The sequence below is a fragment of the Rhinatrema bivittatum genome, chromosome 4 (genome assembly GCF_901001135.1).
Source record: "Rhinatrema bivittatum chromosome 4, aRhiBiv1.1, whole genome shotgun sequence".
Lineage (NCBI taxonomy): Eukaryota > Metazoa > Chordata > Amphibia > Gymnophiona > Rhinatrematidae > Rhinatrema > Rhinatrema bivittatum.
The window spans coordinates 220,517,783-220,543,236 of NC_042618.1; the positions used below are offsets into that span (position 1 = coordinate 220,517,783).

Genomic DNA, 25,454 nt, shown 5'->3' on the forward strand with positions numbered 1-25,454 from the left:
AGTTGAAGGCTGGGGACTGCCATCAGAGCCCAGGCCGGTGGGGCTGAAAAAAAGAAGAGGGAAGCTGCGGGCCGAAGCTGTAGGCAAGTGGGGGCAGAAGTAAAGAAGAGGGAGGCTGGAGCCCAGGCTGGTGGAGCCAAAAAAAGGAGGGAACATGCATGCCACTGTCTGATCCCAGGCCAACGGGGCCAAAAAAAGAAGAGAGAGAAGCTGTGGGCTGCCCTTGGAGCCCAGGCCAGTAGGGCCAAAGATAGAAGGGGGGGGGGGGGGCAGGGCAGGCAGGCGGGGCCGAAGGAAGAAGAAGAAAACTGCAAGCCGCCGCTGGAACCCAGGCTGGCAAGGTCGAAGAAAGAAGAATGTTGGGGCCTCCTGCAAGGGAAAGAAAAAGCAGAGGCACAATAGTGAGAGAGGGAGCATTGTTCTCTGCATGTGTGTGAAAGAAGGAGTGCAACATGGTTCTGTCTGCATAAGAGTGGGAGGGAGCATAGTTCTGTCTCCTGACTGTCTGTGTGAGAGGCAATATGTTTCTGTGTGCCTGCCAGTGTGTGAGAGAGGGAGCATGGTTCTGTGTGTCTGCCTGTACGTGTAAGAGAGGGAGCTTGTGTCTCTCTCTCTCTATGTGTGTGTATAACAGAGAGGGAGCATGGTTCTGTCTGTGTGTGTATGAGAAGGAGGGAGCATGGTTGTGTGTGTGTGTGTGAGAGAGAGGAGAAGAAGCATGGATTTGTCTGTCTGCATGTGTCAGAGGGAGCATGGTTCTGTATGTGTGTGAGAGGGAGGGAGCATGGTTCTGTCTATATGTGTGAGAGGGAGCATGGTTCTGTTTGCATATGTGAGTGAGAGAAAGAGGGAAGGAACATGGGTCTGTCTGCATTTGTGTGTGTGTGTGTGTGAGAGGGAGAGAGAGAGAGATGGAAGATGGTTATGTCTCTCTCTGTGTCAGAGAGAGAGGAAAAAGTTTGTGCACCTTCCTCTCTCCCGCCAATCCAAGACAATGTTAGGATGACTGGAAATCAAAGGTATGGAGAGCACGGGATTTTTTTTATCCTTTCCATTTTTAATGGTTGGGCCTCCCAAACACCAAAAACATATTTCAAAATAGTAAAAATTTTTACAAAAATTGAATTTTTAATTAATATTCTTTTCTTTAGTTATTTTGAAATATTTGTTCATTTTTTAGTATCATTTTACTATTATATTTCTTGGTTTTGTTTGATGTTTTATGATAAATGGTAATATTTCTGTTTTTCATATAGTGTCTGGCTTGTTGCAGTTTCCAGTTCAGTTTTGCCTATTTATACTTTATGGTGACTGTAATCATAAGTTACTAGGTATGGAGAATAGTGGATTTTTTTTTATCCTTATTAGTAATTTGATCTGTCTGTGTATGGTGTTTGGGAAATATTAAAAAAATTTCCTAATCAGTTTTTAATTATTAAATGTTCTATTCAGCAGTTTTGAACTATATGTTTATTTTTTAGTATGGTTTTACTATTATATGTTGTTTCTTAATTTTATTATTTTTTATGAGGAATGGTGATGTTTGTTTATCTATTGTTGCACTGCAGAGTTGGCTTCTTGTGGTTTCCAGTTCAGTTTGTCTGCAGGTTTCTATTTATACTTTATGATTTCTTAATTCTGTACTTGGTGAGGGTCTGTCTGTGTTCTGACTGTGCCAGACTATAGTGAGGTATTCTATTAAGGTGTAGTTTCTGTAGCAGTTTGGCTTGTTCTGATTTCCTAATAGGAAGTGTATTGATGTTTTACAGTCTGGTGTGATATTTGTAGTATTACCTTTTCATAGGTAGAGTAGTTACTATTTGAGTGTTGGCAGTTAGTACTTTTTTGGTATGGGAGGTTTACTATATTGTAATCTAGTTTACTTTTGGCTTTCTGAAGACAAAGCCCACACCCAATGCATGTTACAATAGGCCTAATACCATATGAGATCAGTGTGGTCTTTTTTGCAGGGTTTTCTGGTTGGCACCACAGCAGTGCATGTAAAAATAGTAAACATGTTGTAATAGTTTTACTTCATAAGACTGTACTATGAATGAACATTTTCATGTAAAATCTTATTCCATATACATAACTTTTAATTGTGTGTTTGGAGGATGGGGCTGGGGCGTGCAAGGTTGTAAGATTTTCGTAGGATACCTAATGCACTAGCTTCATGTTAGAAAGCAGAATTCCATCTGGAGCTCTCTCTGCTGCCATGGGCCAGGCTCTCAATCAGTCTTGGCTGCAATAGTGATGCATATAGCCTTGGCCAGGGCTTAATTGTTCTTTTTCTGAAGCCTTGGAGAAAGTCAGCTATATGGATCACTTCTGGTACCCCTAACCCTAGCCAGGAGTAGGTAGGCAGAGGAGAGCCAAGGACAGTGTTTTCCAATCAGTATGCCTTCAGACCTGATCAGGTATGCCACCTGGCCTTGATCAGAGCACCTTGCACCTTGCAGCAAGAAGAGACACCAGAGATGGCTTTTAAACTCCTTTTTAAAAACATGTGTAATCATGCATGCCTCATCCTAGCTATAGCATAAGCCCTGGAGTATGGTATTAATGGACAGCATGCAGGGCAGAGATCGCTGGGATCCACTGTCCTTCCTCATCTTCCCTGTCTTTAAGCCTCGGTCTTATCCCCGGGTCAAGTAAGGCAGGGAGAGTATGAACTGAGCCATGGATGTGACTCATTTTGAGTGCTGGGAACAGTAGTGAAGGAGTTCTGTCAGCCACATGCACCAGTCAAGTTAACTAAGGGCTGGGGTGGGCCTACAAAAGGCTGCAGCCGTTCGCACAAATAGCGCCACCGTAAAAGGTGGTGCTATTCGCCGCGCATTGCCAGCGATAATGATCCTCACATTATCGCCGGCAGAGGTGCCGCGGCCGACTCCTCCCCCTCCCCGACTCCTCCCCTCCAGCTAATTTGCAATATATTGCATGCGAAAAGGCCCTTTTCGCATGCGATATTGCCCTAATGCATGCGTTAACACTTTGAAAAATAACCCCCTAAGCCAGGTGCTCACACCACACTAAATTTGCCTTGGGAGAGACAGAGATTCATGTGTGCCTTTGCTCCCTCTCTGGTTTTTTTGGAAGCAATTCAGATGGGCCTTTCAGTGCTTCCCTAGCTCTTTTGGTCATATGAGTCCTCTCCATGTCTGCACTGCCTGTTGCATGGAGTTTGGTGTGCCACACAACTTGTTCATTAATGTAGGTGTGCCTTGGCTGTGAAAAGGTTGGGAAACACTGGCCTAGGGAATCAGAAAAGCAGTAGACTCTGTGTGGCACACAGTCAATAAGAATTTGCTGGAGTGGTGAGGCCCTGAGAAGTGGAGGCAAGCTACTGTCATAGAAAGGGAAGGAGTGAGCCAGGAGGTGCCTGTGCAGCACTGGTGAGGCTTCTGTCTGAGAAGGCTGGACTGAGCTCTGAGATGAGCAGCTGGCTGTGGAATCAGTGAGTCTTTCAGAGTGTGAAGGTGCCAAGAAGGAGTGAGAATGGGAAAGGCAGGAGGCTGTTGCAGGCTGAGGAAGGGCCGGCAGCGAGCAATATCTTTTATATAATGATGCGGTAGGGCTGGAGCACCGGGGAGGTGGGGGGGGGGGGGGGGGGAACGACTCACTGAATGAGCAAATAAGCAGCAGCACAGCAGCAAATGTCTGTGTGCGCATGTTTTTCTGAATCTGATTGTGCGTATGAGCCACTGGCTGGCAGTATGGCTGTCTCATTACTTGGCGACTGGTTCAAGACTTTTAACACTAGATCAGGCTGGCAAAAAAACTTTAACACCAGACCAGGAATCCAGGATATATGAGAGATGTAACCAAATTTGTGGGAGGCCCGGCTGCTTGTATGGATGGAAGTGGGACTGCAGCTCAGTTTGCTTACCCCTAAGTCTAAGACGAGCTCTTTTTAATTTTAGAAAAAACATGACATTTTGAAGGAGACATTTTGTCTCAGTTCTGCCAAGTTTCAGGTCAAATGATGATTCCTCTCAATGATTGGCTTGGTATGCTTTTGGGAGCTGGTGCAGCATGTGCTGCTGCACAGAGAGCTCACGAGTGAATCAGGTATCCCATGGGCCACTTTTGAAAAACTCCCCCCGAGCTGATATTTTCCTGCAATCTACCCCTGGCTTAAGACATGTTCCTTGTTTCCACCTGAGTTGGAGGGTTGGTAAGGAAATTAAGTTACTTTAGCAAGGTCACACGGGAACTCAGAGGTAGATAACTCATGTCCCAAGTGCCAGATGGCCAGTTGACCCAGGACAACCCAAAGAGGCTGATCCACTCTTGTTTTTCACCTGCAGCATGGCCGGAGATATAGCTTGGATTTTCCAAAGAGAAACTGGACTACATTTCTAGGCATACAATTTGGACTGCCAACTGGCTCCAGATTTTAAGGACAGGTTGGCCCAGTTCTGGTTTTACCCCACTGCATGCTGGGACTTATTCGGATTTCCCTATTCCATTCCATTCTGGTTTTACCCCACTGCATGCTGGGACTTATTCGGATTACCCTATTCCATTCCCTAAGAAAAGTGTTCTAAACATCAAAATCACAGAACATATAGAAAGACATGGTTTAATGGAACAAAGTCAGCATGGCTTTACCCAAGGCAAGTCTTGCCTCACAAGTCTGCTTCACATTTTTGAAGGAGTTAATAAACATGTGGATAAAGGTGAACCGGTAGATATAGTATACTTGGATTTTCAGAAGGCGTTTGACAAAGTTCCTCATGAGAGGCTTCTAGGAAAAGTAAAAAGTCATGGGATAGGTGGCGATGTCCTTTCGTGGATTGCAAACTGGCTAAAAGACAGGAAACAGAGAGTAGGTTTAAATGGACAATTTTCTCAGTGGAGGTGAGTGGACAGTGGAGTGCCTCAGGGATCTGTATTGGGACCCTTACTTTTCAATATATTTATAAATGATATTTATAAATTGAGGGCCTTTTCCCTCGCCGGCCCCACCCTTTGGAACTCCCTCCCTCCAGATCTGCGCACAGAGACATCCACCCCTAAATTCAAAAAGAAACTAAAAACATGGCTTTTTCTACAGGCCTACCCGTCCACCAATCCCTCCACATGATTGTTAGCTGAAATCTTTGTGACTTTGTTCTCTGATTATTTCTTGTAAATTTTTGTAAATTAATTTTTCCACATTTGGTAATTGTTTCTTGTTTTCTCTGTTAACTATAGTTACCGTTCCATGTAAAGGCCCTTGCCTATTAGTTCGAAGTTAGCTGTGAACCGATACGATGTGCAAACGGTTGTCGGTATATAAAAATGCCAAATAAATAAATAAATGAATGAATGAATGAATGAATGAATGATCTGGAAAGAAATACGACAAGTGAGGTAATCAAATTTGCAGATGATACAAAATTGTTCAGAGTAGTTAAATCACAAGCAGATTGTGATAAATTGCAGGAAGACCTTGTGAGACTGGAAAATTCGGTATCCAAATGGCAGATGAAATTTAATGTGGATAAGTGCAAGGTGATGCATATAGGGAAAAATAACCCATGCTATATTTACACAATGTTGGGTTCCATATTAGGTGCTACAACCCAAGAAAGAGATCTAGGCGTCATAGTGGATAACACATTGAAATCGTCGGTTCAGTGTGCTGCGGCAGTCAAAAAAGCAAACAGAATGTTGGGAATTATTAGAAAGGGAATGGTGAATAAAACGGAAAATATAGTAATGCCTCTGTATCGCTCCATGGTGAGACCGCACCTTGAATACTGTGTACAATTCTGGTCGCCACATCTCAAAAAAGATATAATTGCGATGGAGAAGGTACAGAAAAGGGCTACCAAAATGATAAGGGGAATGGAACAGCTCCCCTATGAGGAAAGACTAAAGAGGTTAGGACTTTTCAGCTTGGAGAAGAGACGGCTATGGGGGGATATGATAGAGATTTATTTATTTATTTATTTTATTTATTTATTTAAAAACTTTTATATACCGGTATTAGTATGCATACATCATACCGGTTTACAATGTAACTTTAAAGGTAGAAATTACAATGAACAGGGAGGGCGAACAAGGAGGAGTATACAAAGAGCAGGAGGTGGAGGAATTAAAGCAATAAATAAAAACTGCAACGGACTATTTACAGGAATATACAAGGCGTAGGCAAGATACTTGCAGAAGTCGGTGTACTTAATCAGGGTAGGCTTGTCGGAAGAGCCATGTTTTAAGTTTTTTTCTGAACTTGGCGTAACATGGCTCTAGCCTGAGAGTGGTAGGGAGGGCGTTCCATTGTTTAGGGCCTGCAATGGATAGTGCACGGTCCCTAGTAGAGGAGAGGTGGGCTTTTTTCAAAGGGGGAATGGAGAGGGTGCCTTTGTTGACAGTGCGAGTGGGTCGTTCAGTGCGTATAGGACGAAAGGGTTCATCCAACCAATTGGAATTGTGCGAGTGGATGGACTTGTGCACTATGGTTAGAATTTTGAAGAGAATTCGGGATGCGATGGGGAGCCAGTGGAGTTCTTTGAGTATTGGGGTAATGTGATCAGCTTTCCTTGAGTTGGTGATGACCCTGGCGATGGCATTCTGGAGCATTTGTAAGGGCTTGGTGGTGGAGGAGGGTAGGCCAAGGAAGAGGGCATTACAGTAGTCCAGCTTTGAGGAAAGGGTGGCTTGGATGACGGTGCGGAAGTCATGATAGTGGAGGAGGGGTCTGAGTTTCTTCAGGATGTGAAGCTTGAAGAAACCTTCTTTGAGGATGGAGTTGATCTGTTTTTTGAGATTGAGTTGTTGATCTATGATAACCCCAAGGTCTCTTACTGTGGGTTGGGGTGTTATGACGTTGAAAGCTGGATCGTTGGAGATCGGTGGTTTGGGAGGGAGGTGAGGAGAGATAAGGAGCAGCTCTGTTTTGGAGGAGTTTAGAGCGAGGTGGATGTTGGTGAGGAAGTCATTGATGTTGGCAAGACATGTGTTCCAGAAGGCAAGGGCATCTGAGAGAGAGTTGTGAATGGGAATGACGATTTGAACGTCATCTGCATAGAGGTAGAATTTGAGGCCGAGGTCTGTGAGGAGCTGACATAGAGGTGTGAGATAAATGTTGAAAAGGGTGGAGGAGAGGGAGGAGCCTTGTGGGACACCTTGAGACAAGGGATAGAGTGTGGAGTTGGCGTTTCCTATCTTGACGGAGAACTTTCTGTTAGATAAGTAGGATTTAAACCATAGTAGGGCTAGGCCTGAGATGCCTATTTCGGATAGCCGGTTGATGAGGAGGTTATGGTTGATGGTATCAAAGGCAGCTGAGATGTCGAGTAGGGCGAGGAGGTAACAGTTGCCTCGGTCCATGCCTATGAGTAAGTGGTCCGTGAGGGAGAGCAGGAGGGTTTCTGTATTGAGGTATTTACGGAAGCCGTATTGGGCTGGATGCAGAATGTTGTTGCTTTCTAAATATTCTGTAAGTTGGATGTTTACAATCTTTTCCATAATTTTGGATAGGAAGGGCAGGTTAGAGATAGGGCGGAAGTTAGCGGGGTCTTTAGGGTCTAGTGTTGGTTTTTTTAGGAGGGGCTTGACAATAGCTTGTTTAAGAGCATCTGGGACAGAGCCTGAAGAGAGGGAGGAGTTTATGATGTCTGCGATGGGTTTGGATATAGTGTTCGGGATGGAGAGGAGGGATTTTGTGGGAATGGTGTCTGAAGGGTGGGAAGCTGGTTTGAGTTTTCTGAGAATAGATTCCACTTCTTTAGCAGAAGTCAGGTCAAGGGTTTGGAGGGTGGGTGAAGTGGGGGAAGGTTGGAGGGAGGGGGAAGGGGAGGTGGATGGAGAAGGGTGTTGAAATCTGCGGAGGATGTTGGTGATTTTTGTGAGGAAATACTGGGCGATTTCTTCGCTCTTAGTGGAGGCATCATTCTCAGGGATAGTGGGCTGAGAGGATTTGGTGAGGTTGGCAACATAATTGAAAAGGGCTTTCGGGTTGTACATGTATTGGTGGATCTTAGCTGAAAAGTAGTCTCTTTTTGTTTTGAGGGTGGTTATTCTATATTGGTGAAGGGTAGTTTTGAAACTTGAGGCGAGTTGGGGTGAGGGGGCTTTATGCCAGTTTCTCTCACGCTGCCTGAGGGTATTTTTTAGGGATCTTAGTTCAGTCGTGTACCAGGGTTGATGATTTTTTGTGGGTTGGGTAATGTTACGTCTGGAGATGGGGCATAGTTTGTCAGCAATTTCAAGAGTCATGCTGAGCCAGGATTTGATGGCAGTCTCTGGACTGGAGCAGTCAAGGCTAGTGGATGTGTTGGAAATGGCAAGAGCCAGTTCATCTCCAGAGCAGGGTTTCCTGAAGGTGAAGGTGGTGTTGTTTGAGGGAGTGGGGGTAGTAGGGAAGTTAAGGGGGAGGAGGGCTTTTATGAGGAAGTGGTCGGACCAAGGTACAGGGGAGCAGGTGGGGGGGTGGGATGGTAGGAAGCAGTGGTTGATGAATATAAGGTCAAGGGAGTGACCAGCTTGGTGCGTGGGGGAGGCAACAATTTGTCTAAGGCCTAGAGCTTGGAGTGCAGTAAGGAATGCCTCACAAGAAGGGGTAAGGGGGGTGGCATCAACATGGAGGTTGAAGTCTCCTAGTATGATGGAAGGGATTTCAATGTTTATGTTGGCAGATAAGAATTCAATTAAGGGGGAGGGGTCCCGTTCGATGGATCCAGGAGGGGCATAAATGAGACAGATTTGCAGTGAGGGGGCTTTGAAGAGGCCAATTTCTAGCTTGGAGGGTGATGTGGTGTGGGAGAGTTTGAGATTAAGGTGTTTCTTGAAGGCTAGGAGGATGCCACCTCCTCTTTTCTTGGGTCTTGGAATGGATAGGAATTCGTAGGATTGTGTAGGTAGCTGGTTCAGGAGGACAATGTCTGTTTCTTTGAGCCAGGTTTCCGTGATGGCACAGATGTCTGGCTTGGTGTCAGTGAGGAGGTCATTTAGGATGGGGGTTTTTTTGGAGAGTGATTGGGCGTTGAACAGAATGATGGAGAGGGTAGTGATGTTTAAAATCATGAGAGGTCTAGAATGAGATGTTTAAAATCATGAGAGGTCTAAAAAGATTTAAAATCATGAGAGGTTTAAAAAGATTTTAAAGAGAGGTTTAAAAGAGAGGTTTTAAAGAAAGATTTTAAAAGAGATTTTAAAAGAAAGATTTTAAAGAGAGGTTTAAAGAGAGGTTTAAAATCATGAGAGGTTTAAAAAGATGAGAGGTTTAAAAAGATTTAAAATCATGAGAGGTTTAAAATCATGAGAGGTTTAAAAAGATGTTTAAAATCTAGAATGAGATGTTTAAAATCATGAGAGGTCTAGAATGGGTAGAGGTGAATCGGTTATTTACTCTTTCAGATAGTAGAAAGACTAGGGTGCACTCCATGAAGTTAGCATGTGGCACATTTAAAACTAATCGGAGAAAGTTCTTTTTTACTCAGTGCACAATTAAACTCTGGAATTTGTTGCCAGAGGATGTGGTTAGTGCAGTTAGTATAGCTGTGTTTAAAAAAGGATTGGATAAGTTCTTGGAGGAGAAGTCCATTACCTGCTATTAAGTTCACTTAGAGAATAGCCACTGCCATTACAAATGGTAACATGGAATAGACTTAGTTTTTGGGTACTTGCCAGGTTCTTATGGCCTGGATTGGCCACTTTTGGAAACAGGATGCTGGGCTTGATGGACCCTTGGTCTGACCCAGTATGGCATTTTCTTATGTTCTTACCTGAATGCAGGGGAGTAAAACCAGGACTGGATCAATCTTCCTGAAAAGCTGGAGCCCGTTGGCAACCCTATATACAATACAGGCAAAACCAGGGCTGGATCAACTTCCTTACGTTAACCTAGGTGAGCTGGCACCCTAGGACTTATTATTTTATTTGTATTTAAAATAATTTATAATCTGCACCCTCCAGTAGTTCAGGATGGGGAACAAAGGTACATACACAATAAAATCTATAGTGGTCTGACATCACAGATTCACAAACATTTAACAAACATTACTTTAAGGCTGTGGTTGGAAAGCCCTGCTGATATAAGTGAGGAAGGAAAGGGGAGGAATTTTAACACTCAAATACTTAAAAAAAATGTTTTGAAAGCTTCCTTAAATATCAATGAATCTGAAATGTTATGCAAATTGCATGGTAAGGAGTTCAAAAAAATAGGGCCTGCTATCAAGGCCCTTTCTTGGGTCTCCGTCAAGTGTACCAACCGTGGTGAGGGAACGTCAAGGAGATTTTGATTGGATAATTGGAGAGTCCATACTGGAGTGTAAATTTTTAAGGTAGCAGTGAATCATTAGCTATTAACATTGTAAAGTAGATTGTGAATTATGAGAGCTAGTTTATAAAGAATAAGTAACTGAACTGGTAACCTAAAGACTGAAGAATTGGCGTAATATGATTGTTTATTTTTGCACCAGTAAGGATTCAGCTTTTTATAAATCACAGCCCAGTGTTTTAACTAATAGACCATCTTTTTCCTCATACTGGAGTACAACACACAGCCTTCCAATATGTCTTTCTCATAACAAAATCTGTTTGATGGATGCCAAATGTTTTCATTGAACGCTATCAGAATTACTGCATAAAATGTAAATAGCAGCTGTGCCTTCTCTAAACAGCCAGTAGGTTTGGCTCTGTCAGATTGTGCTGCATTAGCAGTTCCCTGACCTTCCTGACTTTGGAGACGAGTACAGCCCATCCCACCAACTACAACAGCAACACCTTCTCCTTAGTACACATGAATGAGCAAGAGATTTTACTAAGGGGGCTATGCACTAAACTTGCGCTAAAAAATTTTTTAGCATGCACATTGGTAAAAATGTAACTTGCACACTGCAATGCCATATTAGTGGTCTATGGACTAAAGTTTAGCATGCAACAAATAAAATAGACTCCGTAGTGTGTGAACACTGTTAGTGTCCATGCTAACCCATAAAACTGTATCTTCTGTAAGTTAATAGTGTTTGCATACTAAACAGTGAGTACATGTTATATTTCAATCTATTTATTTTTTCAATAAGAAAATGAACACAGATGGCAACACATGATGCATAATATACTCTGTTATATGTCACATGTTAATGCAATTAAAACCCTGATCCCCCCCCCCCCCAACTCTCCTCCCAACACCCACCCCTTCCCCTTGCTGGAAAGGCAGATATTATGTAAGAGCAATAGGCATATTCTAAAATCCTAAGTCGTATAGAATTTGGCTGTGCTCCCTGTGTGCAGCGGCATTATGTATGGCATCCAAACATTCAGAGTTCTCTTCTTGAACAATAAAGAAGAATGTTTGCTCGAAAGAACTTCCATACTTAGTAAGCTGAAGATGCTGTTGTTCCACTAAGTAGGGGATGGCTCACCTGGTTGGCACCAGACATGCAAGATAGCTGTGGCTGCTAAAATAAAGACTTTAGTGATCCAGAGTTTTTGTTTCAAAGTGCCTGGAAAAGATGTCAGAAAAATCCCAAACAATGCAATTTGCAATGAAAATGAGATTGGAAGGTCCAGCACAATAGTGACATACTGAAAAACCCTTTTCCTAAAAAGACTGGATTAAGCTACAGTTCCAGAGAGAATGACCCAAATGAACAGCCTCCTTATTGCATTTTATGCATAGATCTGAGGCAGTAATCTTGGCCAAATATGTTTGACGTGAGATATGTAGAGCCTAAGGAATATTTTATATTGAGTTTCTCTCATCAGGACATTACAAGTAATATTTTGAGTGGTCAAAAAAAGTAGCAATGAAAACGAGAGTGGAAATTGGACTCGTGTTGCCATTTGGTCCAGGCTATATCTAAGATGCAAGTTTTATATTTAGTTTCCAGTGCTTTATAGAAAAAAAATAGGGAGTGGCGATTAGGATCTTCCAGGTCAAACCACTCTAGAAGAAACTGCCAATTCGGGTTCTGTAAATCAACAACCTTGAGAGCTTGGAGATAATGTCTCACTCGGTAGTAGAAAAATAAATCTGTCGAGGGAAAATTAAACTGTTTGCATACATCAGAAAAAGACATTATGGACCCACTGAGAAGGAGATGTCAGCTCCCTCAGTTCCCACTTTTGAAAATGTGATAAATCTAATCCTGGAGGAAAGTCCAGGTTTCCCCCAATAGGTAGAAAAGGGGATAAACAGGAAGAGAAGGAGGCTCTCGATATTAGCCATCTCCAAGTCATACGCAGAGGAGATATAAGTAACGCAGACTGTACGTATTGAGAGACAGAGGAATAATTAGCCAATTGTGCTTCCAGTAGTGAGTACATTTTAAACTGGGCACTTGCAGTCCTTTTTCCTCATGGCTGAGCCTCCTTGTTGCAAACCTTTATAAAAGAAAGCCTGGCACGGAGGCTGGCTGTCATTGCTGAGAGCAGAAACTTCCAAGAGAGGAAAAAAATCAGACCAAAGTATATACCTTGGAGGTCTGTCAAGCAGGAGAATGACTGACATCAGAAGGTATCTCAGCCAACCCTGGCCCATTGGATTTGGGTTTAATTATTCACCTTTTCCAAATCCAAGCTTAAGGCGAATTAAAAATCAGGTACTGTAATTTCCCTGCCCAAGAGGGTTAACAGTCTAAGTTGTACTTGAGGCAGCAAAGGGTGAAATGACTTGCCCAAGCTTACAAGGAGCATTTGTATTTGAACCTTGGCTTCCCTGCTTCTTAACCTGCAGTTCTAAGCACTAGGCTGCTCCTCACACAATCCCGCATCCATCCCAGCGTCACAAGGAAGGAGAGTCTACCATTTCTGAGTCAGAAGGACACCAGCATCTTCCTCAAAACTACAAGTACCCTGTAGTTTTGAGGCAGCAGTGGCACTTTGGAAGCTGTTCATGCTGAACCTCAGAATGCCTGCCGTTGTCTTTAGACAGACTTATGGCGATGGCCATTGCTGTGATTAGTCAGCAAAGAAAATTCAGGCGACTGACATCTCTTGAAGCTACTCCCCTCTTCTTCCCCCATGGCATCCACACTGGAGCAGCAATCTTTTCGGATCCCTTTCAGCCCTCTGATTCTACAGTTCCTGATTTATGAGCCATCCAGATCAGTCAGTAGAGAGGATTGGAGAAACCAAAAAGAATTACAGATCACGTTATGAGCGCGGTCGCCTCTAAAGCAGGTGGTGAGCCCTTGGGCCACGGCAAGACTTAGGGAGGAGCCCCAAGCCACACCGTGGGAGGTGAGCCAATGCAGGCATGGTGAGCCGGGCAGGTACAGAAGCAGGAGTAAGGAACAGAGTCTGACCCTCAGCCGGACCTGCACGCCCATGGCAACCAACAACGCTATGTTGATTGATGAACGGTCCTCCAACTGTTCCAAGCCCTTTCGGACCTGCCGCTGGATAACGGCATAGGGCGGCAGGCCGGACAGAGGACGAGGGCAGACAGAGTCCTTAGAACACTGAAGACATCAGACGGGGGCTGAAGCAAGTCATCCTAGACGAGGCTGAAACAAGACATCACAGGCAAGGGCTGAAGCAATTCATCCTAGACGAGGCTGAAACAAGACATCACAGCAAGGGCTGAAGCAAGACATCCTAGACGAGGCTGAAACAAGACATCACAGGCAAGGGCTGAGGCAAGACAAGGGCACCCTACACAGCCAGCACGGCTGGACTGGTCATGGACCACCCTGTCCTACAAACATGGGAGCGGACAAGTGCAGGGAAGAGGAAGCGGTGGGATACTGCACTCCTGGCAGTCAAGGAAGGTTGCTGCACTCCTGGCAGCCTAAAGCAGGTTTGCTGCACTCCTGGCAGCCTAAAACAGGTAGGAACATCAGGAACTGGATCAGGAACAAACATCAAGGCAACATCAGGAACAGACATCAAGGCAACTTCATAGACAGGACAGGGAGCCATCGAAGCAAAGACGACTACGGAGGATCGGGAGAGGTCACAGGCAACTGTGGAACCCAAGCAGGAACGGACGAGAAAGTCCTTTTATACTGCAGTATGCAGGCAACTCCCTGGGAGGAGTTCACCTGGACCGCCCCTTGCTCGCCCTATAACTGAGGTGGAGTGCCGCGGGCCGGCCCCTAGAGAGAAGGGCGTGGCCGGAACCAGGAAGTCCAAGCAAGCACAAGCAAGCCACAGGCAGGCCTCAAGAACAGCTAGGCCTCCCAGGCCCTGGAGCAAATCCTGGATGGAACACAGGCGAGGCCCTGGCTTCGGAGTGGCCTCCGGAGGAGAAGGTGAGATACCTCCTGTAGCGCAGCAACAGGGGTGATCGTAACAGATCACTAATCCTAGGGTCATTAACTCATATATTGTTTCTTATAGTTTCATATTATTATTTTATTTACCTCCTTTTAATTTATCTTGAAAGTGCCATTTTATTATGTATGTTTTATTGTAAACCGCTTTGATTACGTTAATGTATAAAAATGGTATAGAAATCATTTTAAATAAAATAAAAACAAAAGTCATGCTCCTCAGATCACAGATTTTTGATTGGCGTGCCTAATAGGGAAATGTTTAACCAAAGCAGAGAATGGCTCCTTTAAGCCATGCATACTTTTGAAATATTACATCATATACAGAAGGGACTGTCTTCTTTTCCTAGTCTGTTAGAGAGAGTTACTTGATTTGGGAGAAATTAAGACAAAGCTACATTAAGAGGCCAGAGGGGTACATGTCTAATAGAGAAGTGCATTTGTTTTACCCAAATGGGTAAAACACGATGACTGAGTCCATTTTTCATTCATTCCAAATAGAACAAACTGAATAGAGACTCATTCCAAAAAATCTGAATGCTGTTTGGATTTTTTATTTTAGTAAATAGTGCCCACTATCAAATAGCATCCACTATATCTGGACCCCTGGCTTCCCTGCAGCTCCCCAGTCCTTACCCCCCATGGTGGATTTTGAAGAGAAAAAGGGCAGGAGTGAGCCCCAGTGCCAGCTGCACTTTAAAAATGACACCAGAATGGCCGGCTTTATTCCAGCCAGCCCTGAGACTGGCGCCGTTTAAAACATTAAGCCGGCAGGCCAGGATTGTCTAGGCTCGCTCCTGCTCCTTTCTCCCATTGAAACCCCCTGATGGGGAAATAGCAGACAGGGGTTGGGGGATGATGGGGAATCATGGGGCAGGGGGCTGTTTCATGTTGTTGTTGTTGTTGTTATTGTTGTTGTTTTATTTAATCTTTAATTCAGTTCATCAAATGAACCAAACCAAAATAAACATTAAACGACAAGAAACCTGAAAAAAAAAAAAAGAAGAAGAAATCCGTTTCACAACCCTTTCCTGGAGGCACACCTATCAGCCGAGTTTTCAAGATTGCTAAAATGAATATGCATGAAATAGATTTACATCTCCAGTGTATGAAAATGTATTTCATGCATATTCATTGTGGATATCCTGACAACCTGACTGGGTAAGTTTGCCTCCAGGAAAGGGTTGGTTAACACTGGCATAGGTCTCTGATTAAGATAATTGCCATTGGGAAACCAGCTAAATATAACTGCTTACTTTCAAAGCACAGCTATATTTAGCTGCTTTTTCCAGTAGGCATACCCAGAGGCATGTCTGGGCTTCATTTCTCTCCCCTGGCCCCAGCCATGGACTCAGCAGATGCCACCGCTCTCCAAGCCATTCCAGACCTAACACACAGGCTCCAAGAGCAACAGCATTTCCTAGAACTCCTGGCAGCTTCCTTGGAGTGAATCACCATGCGTTTAGATGCAGCCTTGGCTCTGGCCATCCCAGTATTTGTATTGCCTACTATCCGCACCTGACGCCCAGAATCACCCCATTCTGCATCTGCTACCCCCACAGCGGTATGCCAGGGATCCAAAACAGTGCCGGGGATTCTTAAACCAGTGTTATATGCACTTTGCGCTCTAAGCAGCACTCTTCCCCGATAACACCATGAAGACTACTTTCATCCTCTCCCTCTTGGATGGCAAGGCCCTAGCCTGGGCCTCCTTTATGGGAGCATTCAAATCCTCTCCTCATGGACCTACAACAATTTGTTTCTGCTTTCAAGAAAGTCTTCAATGAGGCCGACTGGCTGGCCACTATGGACTCCAAACTCCTACATTTGTGCCAGGGTGCCTAGTCTCTAGTGGGGTATGCCATAGGATTCTGGACCCTGGCAACCGAACTCAACTTGAGGGGGGATTTCTTCCGTAGTATATTCCTGGAGGGTATGTCCCCCAGGATCAAGGATGAGCTGGCAACACGTGAACTCCCAGAGTCTCTGGAGGGGCTCACAGACCTGACAGAGAGGATAGACCGTTGTCTGCAACAACAGGCCAGGAAGGTTCAACCCCCTCGTAGGGCTGCCATGTTGGCTTCTCATTTTCAGTTACCACTATCGCCATGAGCTCCCGCTCCATCCTCCTCGGATGAACCCATGCAGCTCGGTCATGGCTGCTTTGCATCTTAGAACAGACTCTGCTGCTGGCAACTAGGCCTGTGCCTGTATTGTGCAGGCACAGGTCACCTTTCGCCCAGTGTCCGATCAAACCGGAAAACATCCGAGCCTAGAATCTGATGGAGAGATGATCCTAGGCTTCGTGACACCTGCTCCCCAATCGATTCTTCTGGTGACAGTCATCATGGACAACCTGGATTTCTCCACCCTGAGGGAAACTTTGTGTTGAAAGAATTGTTAGATCATCTACAGATTCCCACCATCCAAAGGAAGTTGCCACTAATCATCTCCTCTATCCATGGGGATCCCTTGCCTGGCCAAATTATCTTCGCAATAGCAGCAGATCACGTCATCGCCCAAGCTGTATACCCAGTTGCACTGGGAATACCCTGGCTCCAGCAGCATTCTCCACCTGTTGCCTCCATCGGTCGCAGATGGCTGCGCCCTCTGTCTCACCTCTCTTTTCTCTTTCTTTGCTCCTTTGGGCAAGATGACTGCCTCCGCCTCTCCTCGCCAACCTCTCCGGTGTCTCTGGACCAGCATGGGCGATTGCGTCTGCCATTTTCCCTCTGAGGTCACCTAGGGCACACGCGCGTTGGCCCTCCTTTTGATTACGTCATGGCGGGAACCTCGGGGGTGTCCCCACCGCATGACGTCACTACCTTTGGGTATTTAGCCTCCGTTCTCCATCACAGCGATGAGTTAGCAAGGAATCCCTCCTGCTGATCTCTGCATGTTACCAGACGCCTTCGCTCTGCGTACTCTCACTCCTGGACGACCTAGGTACCCGCTCCTCGGGGGCCTTGCCTCACTTCTACCTTCGGGGTTACCTGCTACCTGCAAGGTCGCGTTCCTGTCTACCCTTCGGGGTTACCTGCTACCTGAAAGGTCGCGTTCCTGTCTACCCTTCGGGGTTACCTGCTACCTGTAAGGACGCCTAAGGTACCCACTCCTCGGGGGCCTTGCTCCGTCCCGGACCTCCGACTCCCGGGGGGTCTCTTATCTCAACAACTTCCAGCACCAGAGTGAGTACTACTGCTATTGGTCTGTCTCTGCCTTGTCTCATCTCCTCCAAAGTAGATTCTCGGCCTACCCCGCTTCGCAGACCACTACCGGATCTACCCTCACTGGCATATCATCTGTGTCTGGGTTCTCGGCCTACTCCGCAGACCACTACCAGACCCAACTCCCTTTTGGGACCTGGTTAGAGCCTTTTCTACAACTGCAGCATACAGACCAGACGATACCATCCGAGATCCTCCTCTTCTGCTTGGGGTCTGCCCGCTCCTCGGGTGACCTACTACATTGCTGTACAATAAAGACTTACATTCCGCTATGTTCCTTACTGCTAAGAACTAGCCTATCGCTTCAAGGCCTCACAGGGCTCCGCCCTGTGGGAGGTACTATCTCTTGCAGCAACCAAGGGCCCACAACTTCATGTTTCAAACACAACACCACCAACCTGCTGGGGCCAGCAATGCCACTACTCATGTTTAATGGAACCCCCATTTTGCGTATCAGTGGCCACCACACTTCCGAGGCTTCCTCCTCAATACAGTGACTTCGAGGACATATTCTCCAAGAAGAAGGCTGAGACCTACTGCCCCACCAGGCGTACGACTTTAGAATTGAGTTACTCCTGGACACCAAACCTCCAAGAGGTAGGGTCTACCACTGTCTCTCCTGAAATCAGAGCAATGTCTGACTACATCAGGGAGAATCTAGAGCGAGGCTTCATCTGACCTTCCTCATCCCCGACAGGGGCCAGCTTCTTCGTGACCAAAAAAGATGGCTTGCTCAGGCCCTGTTTTGACTACCACGGACAAAATGTAATCACCAAAAAGAACCAATACCCCCTGCCGCTAATCTCTGAAATTTTTGATTGGCTCTAAGGGCAAAGATCTTCTCCAAGTTTGACCACCAAGGAGTTTTCAATTTGATATGGACCAAACCCGGCAATGAGTGGAAGAGAGCGTTCAATACTCATGATGGACATGTAACACCCCGGCCATCTTCCAAAAAATGATGAATGAAATCTTCCAGGATCTACTTTATGTTACGGTCCCGGGCCGTGCCCCGGTCCCTCCACCTACCTCTGTCCCTGAGGCTTCCAGCTGAGTAGGTGGGTGGGAGACTCTGCTTAATATTGTTTTACTGAACTGGCTTTGGTCCACCAAAATAAACTCTGATATTTACCCAGAAAAATGAGTCAAAATTTTCCATTGATTTTTTTTTTTTTTGTTCTTGACATAAGCTCCGATAAATAAATAAAAACCAAAAATGAAGGTCCCTATGTATGCTATAAATCATTTCAACACTTTGAATGCAGTAGCTATGAAGGGAGCTAAATAAATTACTAAGGGCCTCATTTACTAAGCATTTGTCCCATAGACATACAATGGGATAAAAAGCCTTGGTAAATGAAGCCCTACACATTATGCCAGGGGGTAAGGGATTAGGGAAGGTAGTTACGGCTGGGGCGGAGAGTGGAAGGTAAGAACAATGATGGTTGTGACAGAGCGATGAGGAGAAGGGAAGATGACTGCAAAAGAGGCGTTGTGGGGTGGAGATAAACGGGGGGGAGAAAGTGATGGTGCGCCCCGATAAAGTGAATTCAGCACTGGGTGTGCCCGCTGTATGTGAGAGAGGTTGTGACCCTCCTCCCCCCCCCCAGCTCCAGCCTAGAAAAATCCTTAACTGATGCAACCCTTTCCTGTGAGTGTGAGCCTCGGCGATTGGCACTTTCTGTTTACAGACCGGGAAGGTTTTCCGGAATTCTGCCTTTCGGTTTCGTTTTCGGTCCAAGCCGCATTCTGTCTCCTTCGGGGTGCTGGGTTCAGAGGGTGGTGCCGCCGCCGCCGTCGTTGCTCACGATAATTGTCTTCTGTTGCTCGGACTTGCTGGGTTTTGACATGGCTCACTGTGGCAAAGGTAAGGTTTCTGGCCGGAGTGCATTCCTCTCAGGACCTGCCAGTGAATTATTATTTGCTCCCTTTCGGCGCACCGTGACCGCTCTCTCTCTCTCCTGGCAGCGAGGCACTGGGGAGCGAGGCGGTGTTCAGATCAAGCACGGGCATATGTTTCTTAACTCCCACAGTTTCAGATCTTTTCTTTTTTTTTTTTTTCTCAGCTACGGCACTTTAGGGAGCAGAGCGGGGATCGGCTGGGGTTTGTTTTCAAAGCTATTTTGCCAGAGATGTAGAGTGAGAAAAGCTCTTTTTTGAAACTATCGACTAGCAAGCACTTCGCTCTGGTGGTGGTTTATTTCCTCTTTGATTCTGTTTTCGTGGGTGCAGCTAGTGCATTATTTTGTAACAAAAACGTTCATCGGAATTTATCTTATACAGTTCTACCCTGTGCTGGACAACAAGACTGTGCGGGGGCAGAAAACCAAGCCCTTCGACTAGGGGGAGTCTTCCGAGCCAGGTTACTTTCCTTGCAAAGATTTAGCTGCTCGTCACGTTTTGCTGATTTGTTAGTTTTTTGGGGTTTTTTTAACAATGCTTGCCAGTGCAATAGACCTCTATTCGCTTTGGCAAGTGAAAGATAGCGGCGGTAGAGGGTGCCTCCCTTAGGCACGGTTGGTGCTGTTACTCCCTCCTCCTCCTCCTCCGGAGAAGACAACAGAGCAAAACATCTAAGGCACAGCCTTCTTTAATTTGCTCCATGCTCACCTCCTCTCCTTATGTTCCTGAATGACAGGAGAGGGGAGCAGAGTGACTTGACTTTGCTCTCTGCTGTGGCCTCACTTCCTTCCTCTTTTATTTCCTGCACAGGAGAGGAGGGGCTGGCAGAGGGAGTAGAACAGTTTTCCTTTCCAGCCTCATCCCTTCCTTCCTGTTTTTGTACTGGGAGGGGAGGGGTTGGAGAAGGAAGCAGAAGGCTGTTCTCTGCTGAGTGAGGTTCGGCAGAAAATCTTCAACTGGCCTGCAGCTGCCTTCCTAGCAGTGGGTTATGTAAAGTATTTGGCACTCAGGGTGGATACTTCTCTGTCGTCACCCCCCCCCCCCCCCCCAGATCTCCAGGTCCTCTCTCCCTCACACAGGCGTCCTCTCTCTCTTGCATACACTCACATACCCCTGCACACAGGCTCCCTCTATTTGTCTCTCCCTCACACATACACATCCCTTCAAATAGACTCCCTCTCTCACACACAGATATGCACTCTCACTCCCATACACACACACACACTCCCAGTCTCTTGCTTATGTACCCACACAAATATAGCGCTCCCAGTCTTTTACTCACAATGCACACCCTCACTTCCATGCACATACAGGCTCCCAGTCTCTTACTCACATACATACAACACACACACTTCCTCTCTGTCACGTAGGCTTACATGTGGTCATTCTGGCCCTCTCCCTCTTCAGATGCCTGCGCTATCCAGCCTCTCTCTTCACTGCTTATGACCCAGCAGCCTACCTCTTCTTCTGCTGTGAGCGGGATGGGCTCTGTGCACGGACGCCAGCCTTCCTCTTGATGGCACTCCCCCCCCCTCCCGGCTGAAACCCAACTCCAGGCTGGCACCCCCCCTGCTGATTGTCATCAGGGGTAGCTCACACCCTCCTCTTAGTTCGCTGCTTCTCCCTACAAATTTGCCACCCTAGGCACAGGCCTAGTGTGCCTGTTGGCAAATCCAGGTCTACTTCCACCTCCTTCCAGTTGTGTCAGTTGATGATGTGGAGGGGAGCGGTGAGGGTGGTGGTGGTGTGGAGGAGGCATGGCATGGCGGAAGAGGAGAAGTTATAGATGAAATTCTGTCTAGGTCACTGGTTCTCAGTTTCAGGGAGTTCTCCCTTCAGCCCATCTGCTTTTCACGATATCCATAATGAACATTCATGAGATGTATTTGCAGACAATTGGCCCTTGGGCCTGTAGGAGAGGCACAGGAAACTGGGAGGAAGGGGTGCCAGATTATTTTCTGCACCCCTTTTCTCTCCCTGTCTTTGGTTCTCTTTGCAGAAAATTGGTTGGAGCACAGGTTTGGCGCCATTTGTTAATGCTGTGACCTTTGTAATGTTTTGCGCACCTCTCTAATGATACATGCACTTCCAGCTGTGCTAAACTGCTACTTCTCTGCTATATAGGTTTTTCATTTTCTCTGCAATTTTTTAATGTTTTCATCTTTCTTCCCTATTTTTTTCCTGTTAGTAATTGTAACATTGTAATGAAGATAAATTAAAGTACTTGGAGATATCTCTATAAAGCACCCTCCTGGCTCTGCGTCAGAGGGAGCACGTGAGCTGGCCCTATCTTTATAACTTCAATTTGAAATGTTTTTGACACTGTAATGTTTTTGACACTGTAAAAAAAAAAAAAAAAAATCCAACATGCTTTCAAATGGGAGGTGAAAATCCAAAGATTCCCATATTCCTTGTGACCTTGAATAGGGAAAAGCAGCTTAGGGAAGGGGAGAAAATTAGTCAGATGGGATCAGGGTCTGATTGGCCTATCGGAGCTCACGGCATCCTTGTGGCCTGGTTCATGAGTGGAGTGGAAGCTATGAACAAAAAATCTTTCTCTACATCCCAAATCTCTCTTCTGTTGCACTGCTGAATATTGCATATCTCCTCAATAAATCCTTTTTACAACAGTTGCTGTCTGGCAAAACACAAATTTCTAGAGCCATTCAGCGTCCAGATTAAAAAAAAAAATTAAATATATTAAAACAAAAACAAAAAAACTGGGAGATGAATCAACCCCTATTGTCAGGAGTAAGCTGGCTACAAATTGTGTGTGCTACATAAGGTATGCAGTGTGCAAGAGTAATGTAACCATTTTGAAATGTATTCTTTAAAAGGCAACAATCTTACTGCTCTGGAAGCTAGCTTGCCCTTGTATAGTCTGTTCAGATAAGTCGGCTTTACTAATTCTGTTTTGCTTTGGGGGGGGGGGGGTTTAAAGTTATTAATATTTCTGGATTTCAATCTGGTCCAATACTGACCAGATTGGGTGTCTTGTGTGATTAAAGGAAACATTTGCTTTGAGACTTTGCCTTGACCCCTGGCTCCCCAAATATTCTGATTTTGTCTTGTCTGAATATCTTAACTAGATTGCAAGCTGCACAGAGTAGGAGTTTTTTCTTATTTGTCTCAGTGTGGTGCTGCACATATCTTGCAGCTCTATATAAATGTTTAATACCACTACTACTGTTTCTACTACTACTACTACCAACAATAATATAAAATTTGTATCTGTTCACAACCAGACATCCTATTAGTAACCACAGGGATCATACAAGAATCTTTAAAAAAAAAAAAAAAAACCCATCTATTTAATGAATAATATAACCAGTTGTGTCTAAGTGTTTGACATACTGGAATAAGTGTACACCAGGGCTTTATTTTTTTTTTACCACTACTTTGGATCCATTTTCAGGCAGGCCAGCAAAAGTATTTCCTATTCTAGAGCAATAACAGGTCCCTAAAACAACAAACGCTTCCTGCAAGCACTCATCACATGGGAACTGCATCACCACTGTTTTTTCTTTTGCTTTTAAAGAGTGCTCTCTGTAAACACTATCTCTTAACCACAGACCTGTGTCAAAGCAGTGACAGAGGGTGGCAGGATCTGCCAGAGCCCTGCTTTCTTGCCTTGAATGCAGCCGCATCTAATAACATTGAAAGTTGAATATCTCCTGTTGGGCAAGCCTGACAGCTCTGTTTTAAATATGAGGCAGGAAACAGAACGAGGGGCAGGCAGAGGGACTGCATGGTATGCTGGAGCTAGCCTTGAAAAAGGATTGAGGTTTAAAAATCAAGGGCTGCAAGTAGGTAGCCCTGCTGATAAAGGGGCTTACATTTATATTTATTGAAATGTATTAGTCACGTAACACAAAAAAAAAAAGGCCTAAGCGATCTACAAAATCAAAGTATTGTACATAACAAAACACAATCTAAACAATAGCAAAGCATGTACTGTAGCTTGTCATCAGACCTGGACTTAGAAAGGTAACTTCAGAGGTTTAATAATTAACTGGCTGTAATTCATAGTAAGCCTTTTTTAAATAGGAAGGCTTTCAAAAGACCTCTGATGCAATAAGGTAAGGCTCGGCAGAGTGCACAAGTTTTACCCGCAATTGTATGAATATATTACTTGTGCAAACTTTACTGCCAATGTAGCAAGAAGTTTGGCATGAAAAAAATGTGCGCACAGCCGTGTGCATGCAGGTTAGCGTCCTCTCATGCAAGTCTCTTAGCTATTACCCCCATCCCCCCACAATGCAGAGAGGTCTGCTGACTTAACTTGTGTTTTCTTAGCCCTGGAAATTTAAATTTCTAGGCCGAGGTGAAATAAAGTTTCTAGCGTGAATGTTAGCCTACGGGCAGAAGCTGGAGTTCCAGTGCCAGGATCTGCAGTCGAAATTCTAGGCACAGAAAACATGCTTTGTGCACATAAATCATACATGGTGTGTGTACACAAATCAAGTTTTTTCTGCACATAAAATATGATTTCTGAGCACAAAAACAGTTTTCATTGTAGAAAACATGATTTGTGCATAGAAAGCATGGTTTTTGTGCACAAAGCATGTTTTCATGTACGCTGACCATTTTCTTTCCACACATTTTCAGGTCTGTGCACGTTTTTTTTAAATCCTAGGGCATTAGTTTACTGCATCGGGAATTAAAAAAAAACAAACCCTTTATAGCATGTGTGTTTAAGAAACAGTGCACGGAATTTCAGCACATAGTTGTAATGCTCATCTTATTACTTCAGCCCCAAAGAGGGCAAAAAGGAATCTGGGAAGGCTGCCCAGAGAAGGTCTGCATATCTCTGCAACTGATGCCAGAGCCATAAACCAATTCAAGAAATAAATCTGCGTCTTTCATTGAGAGCTCTGTTCAACTGGGGCTTGCATTAAAGTATCGCACTGAAGATGTTTCCTAGGCCAACAGGTGATGCCAGGCATGATTTGTTCCTTTCGTGCAACAGGAGATAAAGGGGCATTTTGGTAAACTGCGCTAGCACAGCAACACTTGGGCTATCATTAACATGTAATCCAAAAACAAAATATTTTGTAGAGTGGCTTCACATGCAAATTCACGCAAAGCAGCTCATTCATATTAAATAGGACAATTTTTCAAAACTAGGTGGGCAAAGGAGCAAAGTCCGTGGGTACTCCTACCCCTATATTTAAAACCTCACCCAAGCGCCTGATGGGCTGTCTCGGTCAAAAGGAGTTGCGAGGGGAAATTGTACATCCCAAGCGCCTCCTTGGCATCGGATGCCCAAGAGAGGTAGCTGTCGGTGCGGGTTAGGAAAAAGGACGTTCAATTTTACGAATGTCCATTTTCCTAACCTGTGCACAGCCGCGGGTCAGGAAATGGGACGCTTGTTAATTGATCATACGTTTTCCTAACCTGACCGCCAGTGACTTTTTTTTTTTCCCTTACTCCTTTTTTCGGTTCCTCCGACTTAGTACCACCACAATATTAAGTTGGAGGAACTACAGAAAAGCAGTATTTTCTGCTTTTCTGTTACCTTTATTTATTTGTTGATTTTTATATACTGACATTCGTCGGAACATCATGCCGGTTTACATTGTAACAAATTAACAAGAGAGAAATACAATTAACAGGGAAGGGGGGATCAGTAATGAAGGAGGAGAGAGGACAGCAGTAGGAAGGATAGGGAAAGAGAGAAATTTGATAGGAATATTCGAAGAATATAAATTAACTATAGACAATATGTACAGGTGGGCTGGTAGGTACCAGACCAGTGATGGCGGTGAAAGGGAGAGGTGGGGGGGGGGAGGGGAACTTATAACAGAATTTAGGCGTCATTGCTTAGGGCAGTGGTTCTCAACCTTTTTCCCATCGTGACACACCTGTCAGGCCACGCTCACATATGTGATACACTGCTCATTACAATTCACGGCGGAAATAAAAAAGTAAAAGTCCGGTAATTATTTTTATTGTTTAAAATGACACAAGGAAAAGATACGTATTCTGTCTGAACAGAAATTGCATAAATAGTAAACATCCCACACCAAAACAGCACCAATTTCCAGCACTTAAACAGTAACCACCTTACCTAAGAAAAGGCAACACTGAAAATATTACACCAGGCCTTAAGACA

General features: G+C 44.9%; 1 protein-coding gene across 1 annotated transcript in view; it reads right to left on the reverse strand.

The window, feature by feature from the left end:
- SLC17A8 (solute carrier family 17 member 8) overlaps positions 1–25,454 on the reverse strand; it is a 174,352-nt gene that overhangs the window by 144,938 nt on the left and 3,960 nt on the right. The window contains exon 2 of the mRNA XM_029597476.1: positions 19,131–19,330. Within this exon, the coding sequence (XP_029453336.1) occupies positions 19,131–19,330 (200 nt within the window). The remainder of the gene's footprint in view (positions 1–19,130; positions 19,331–25,454) is intronic.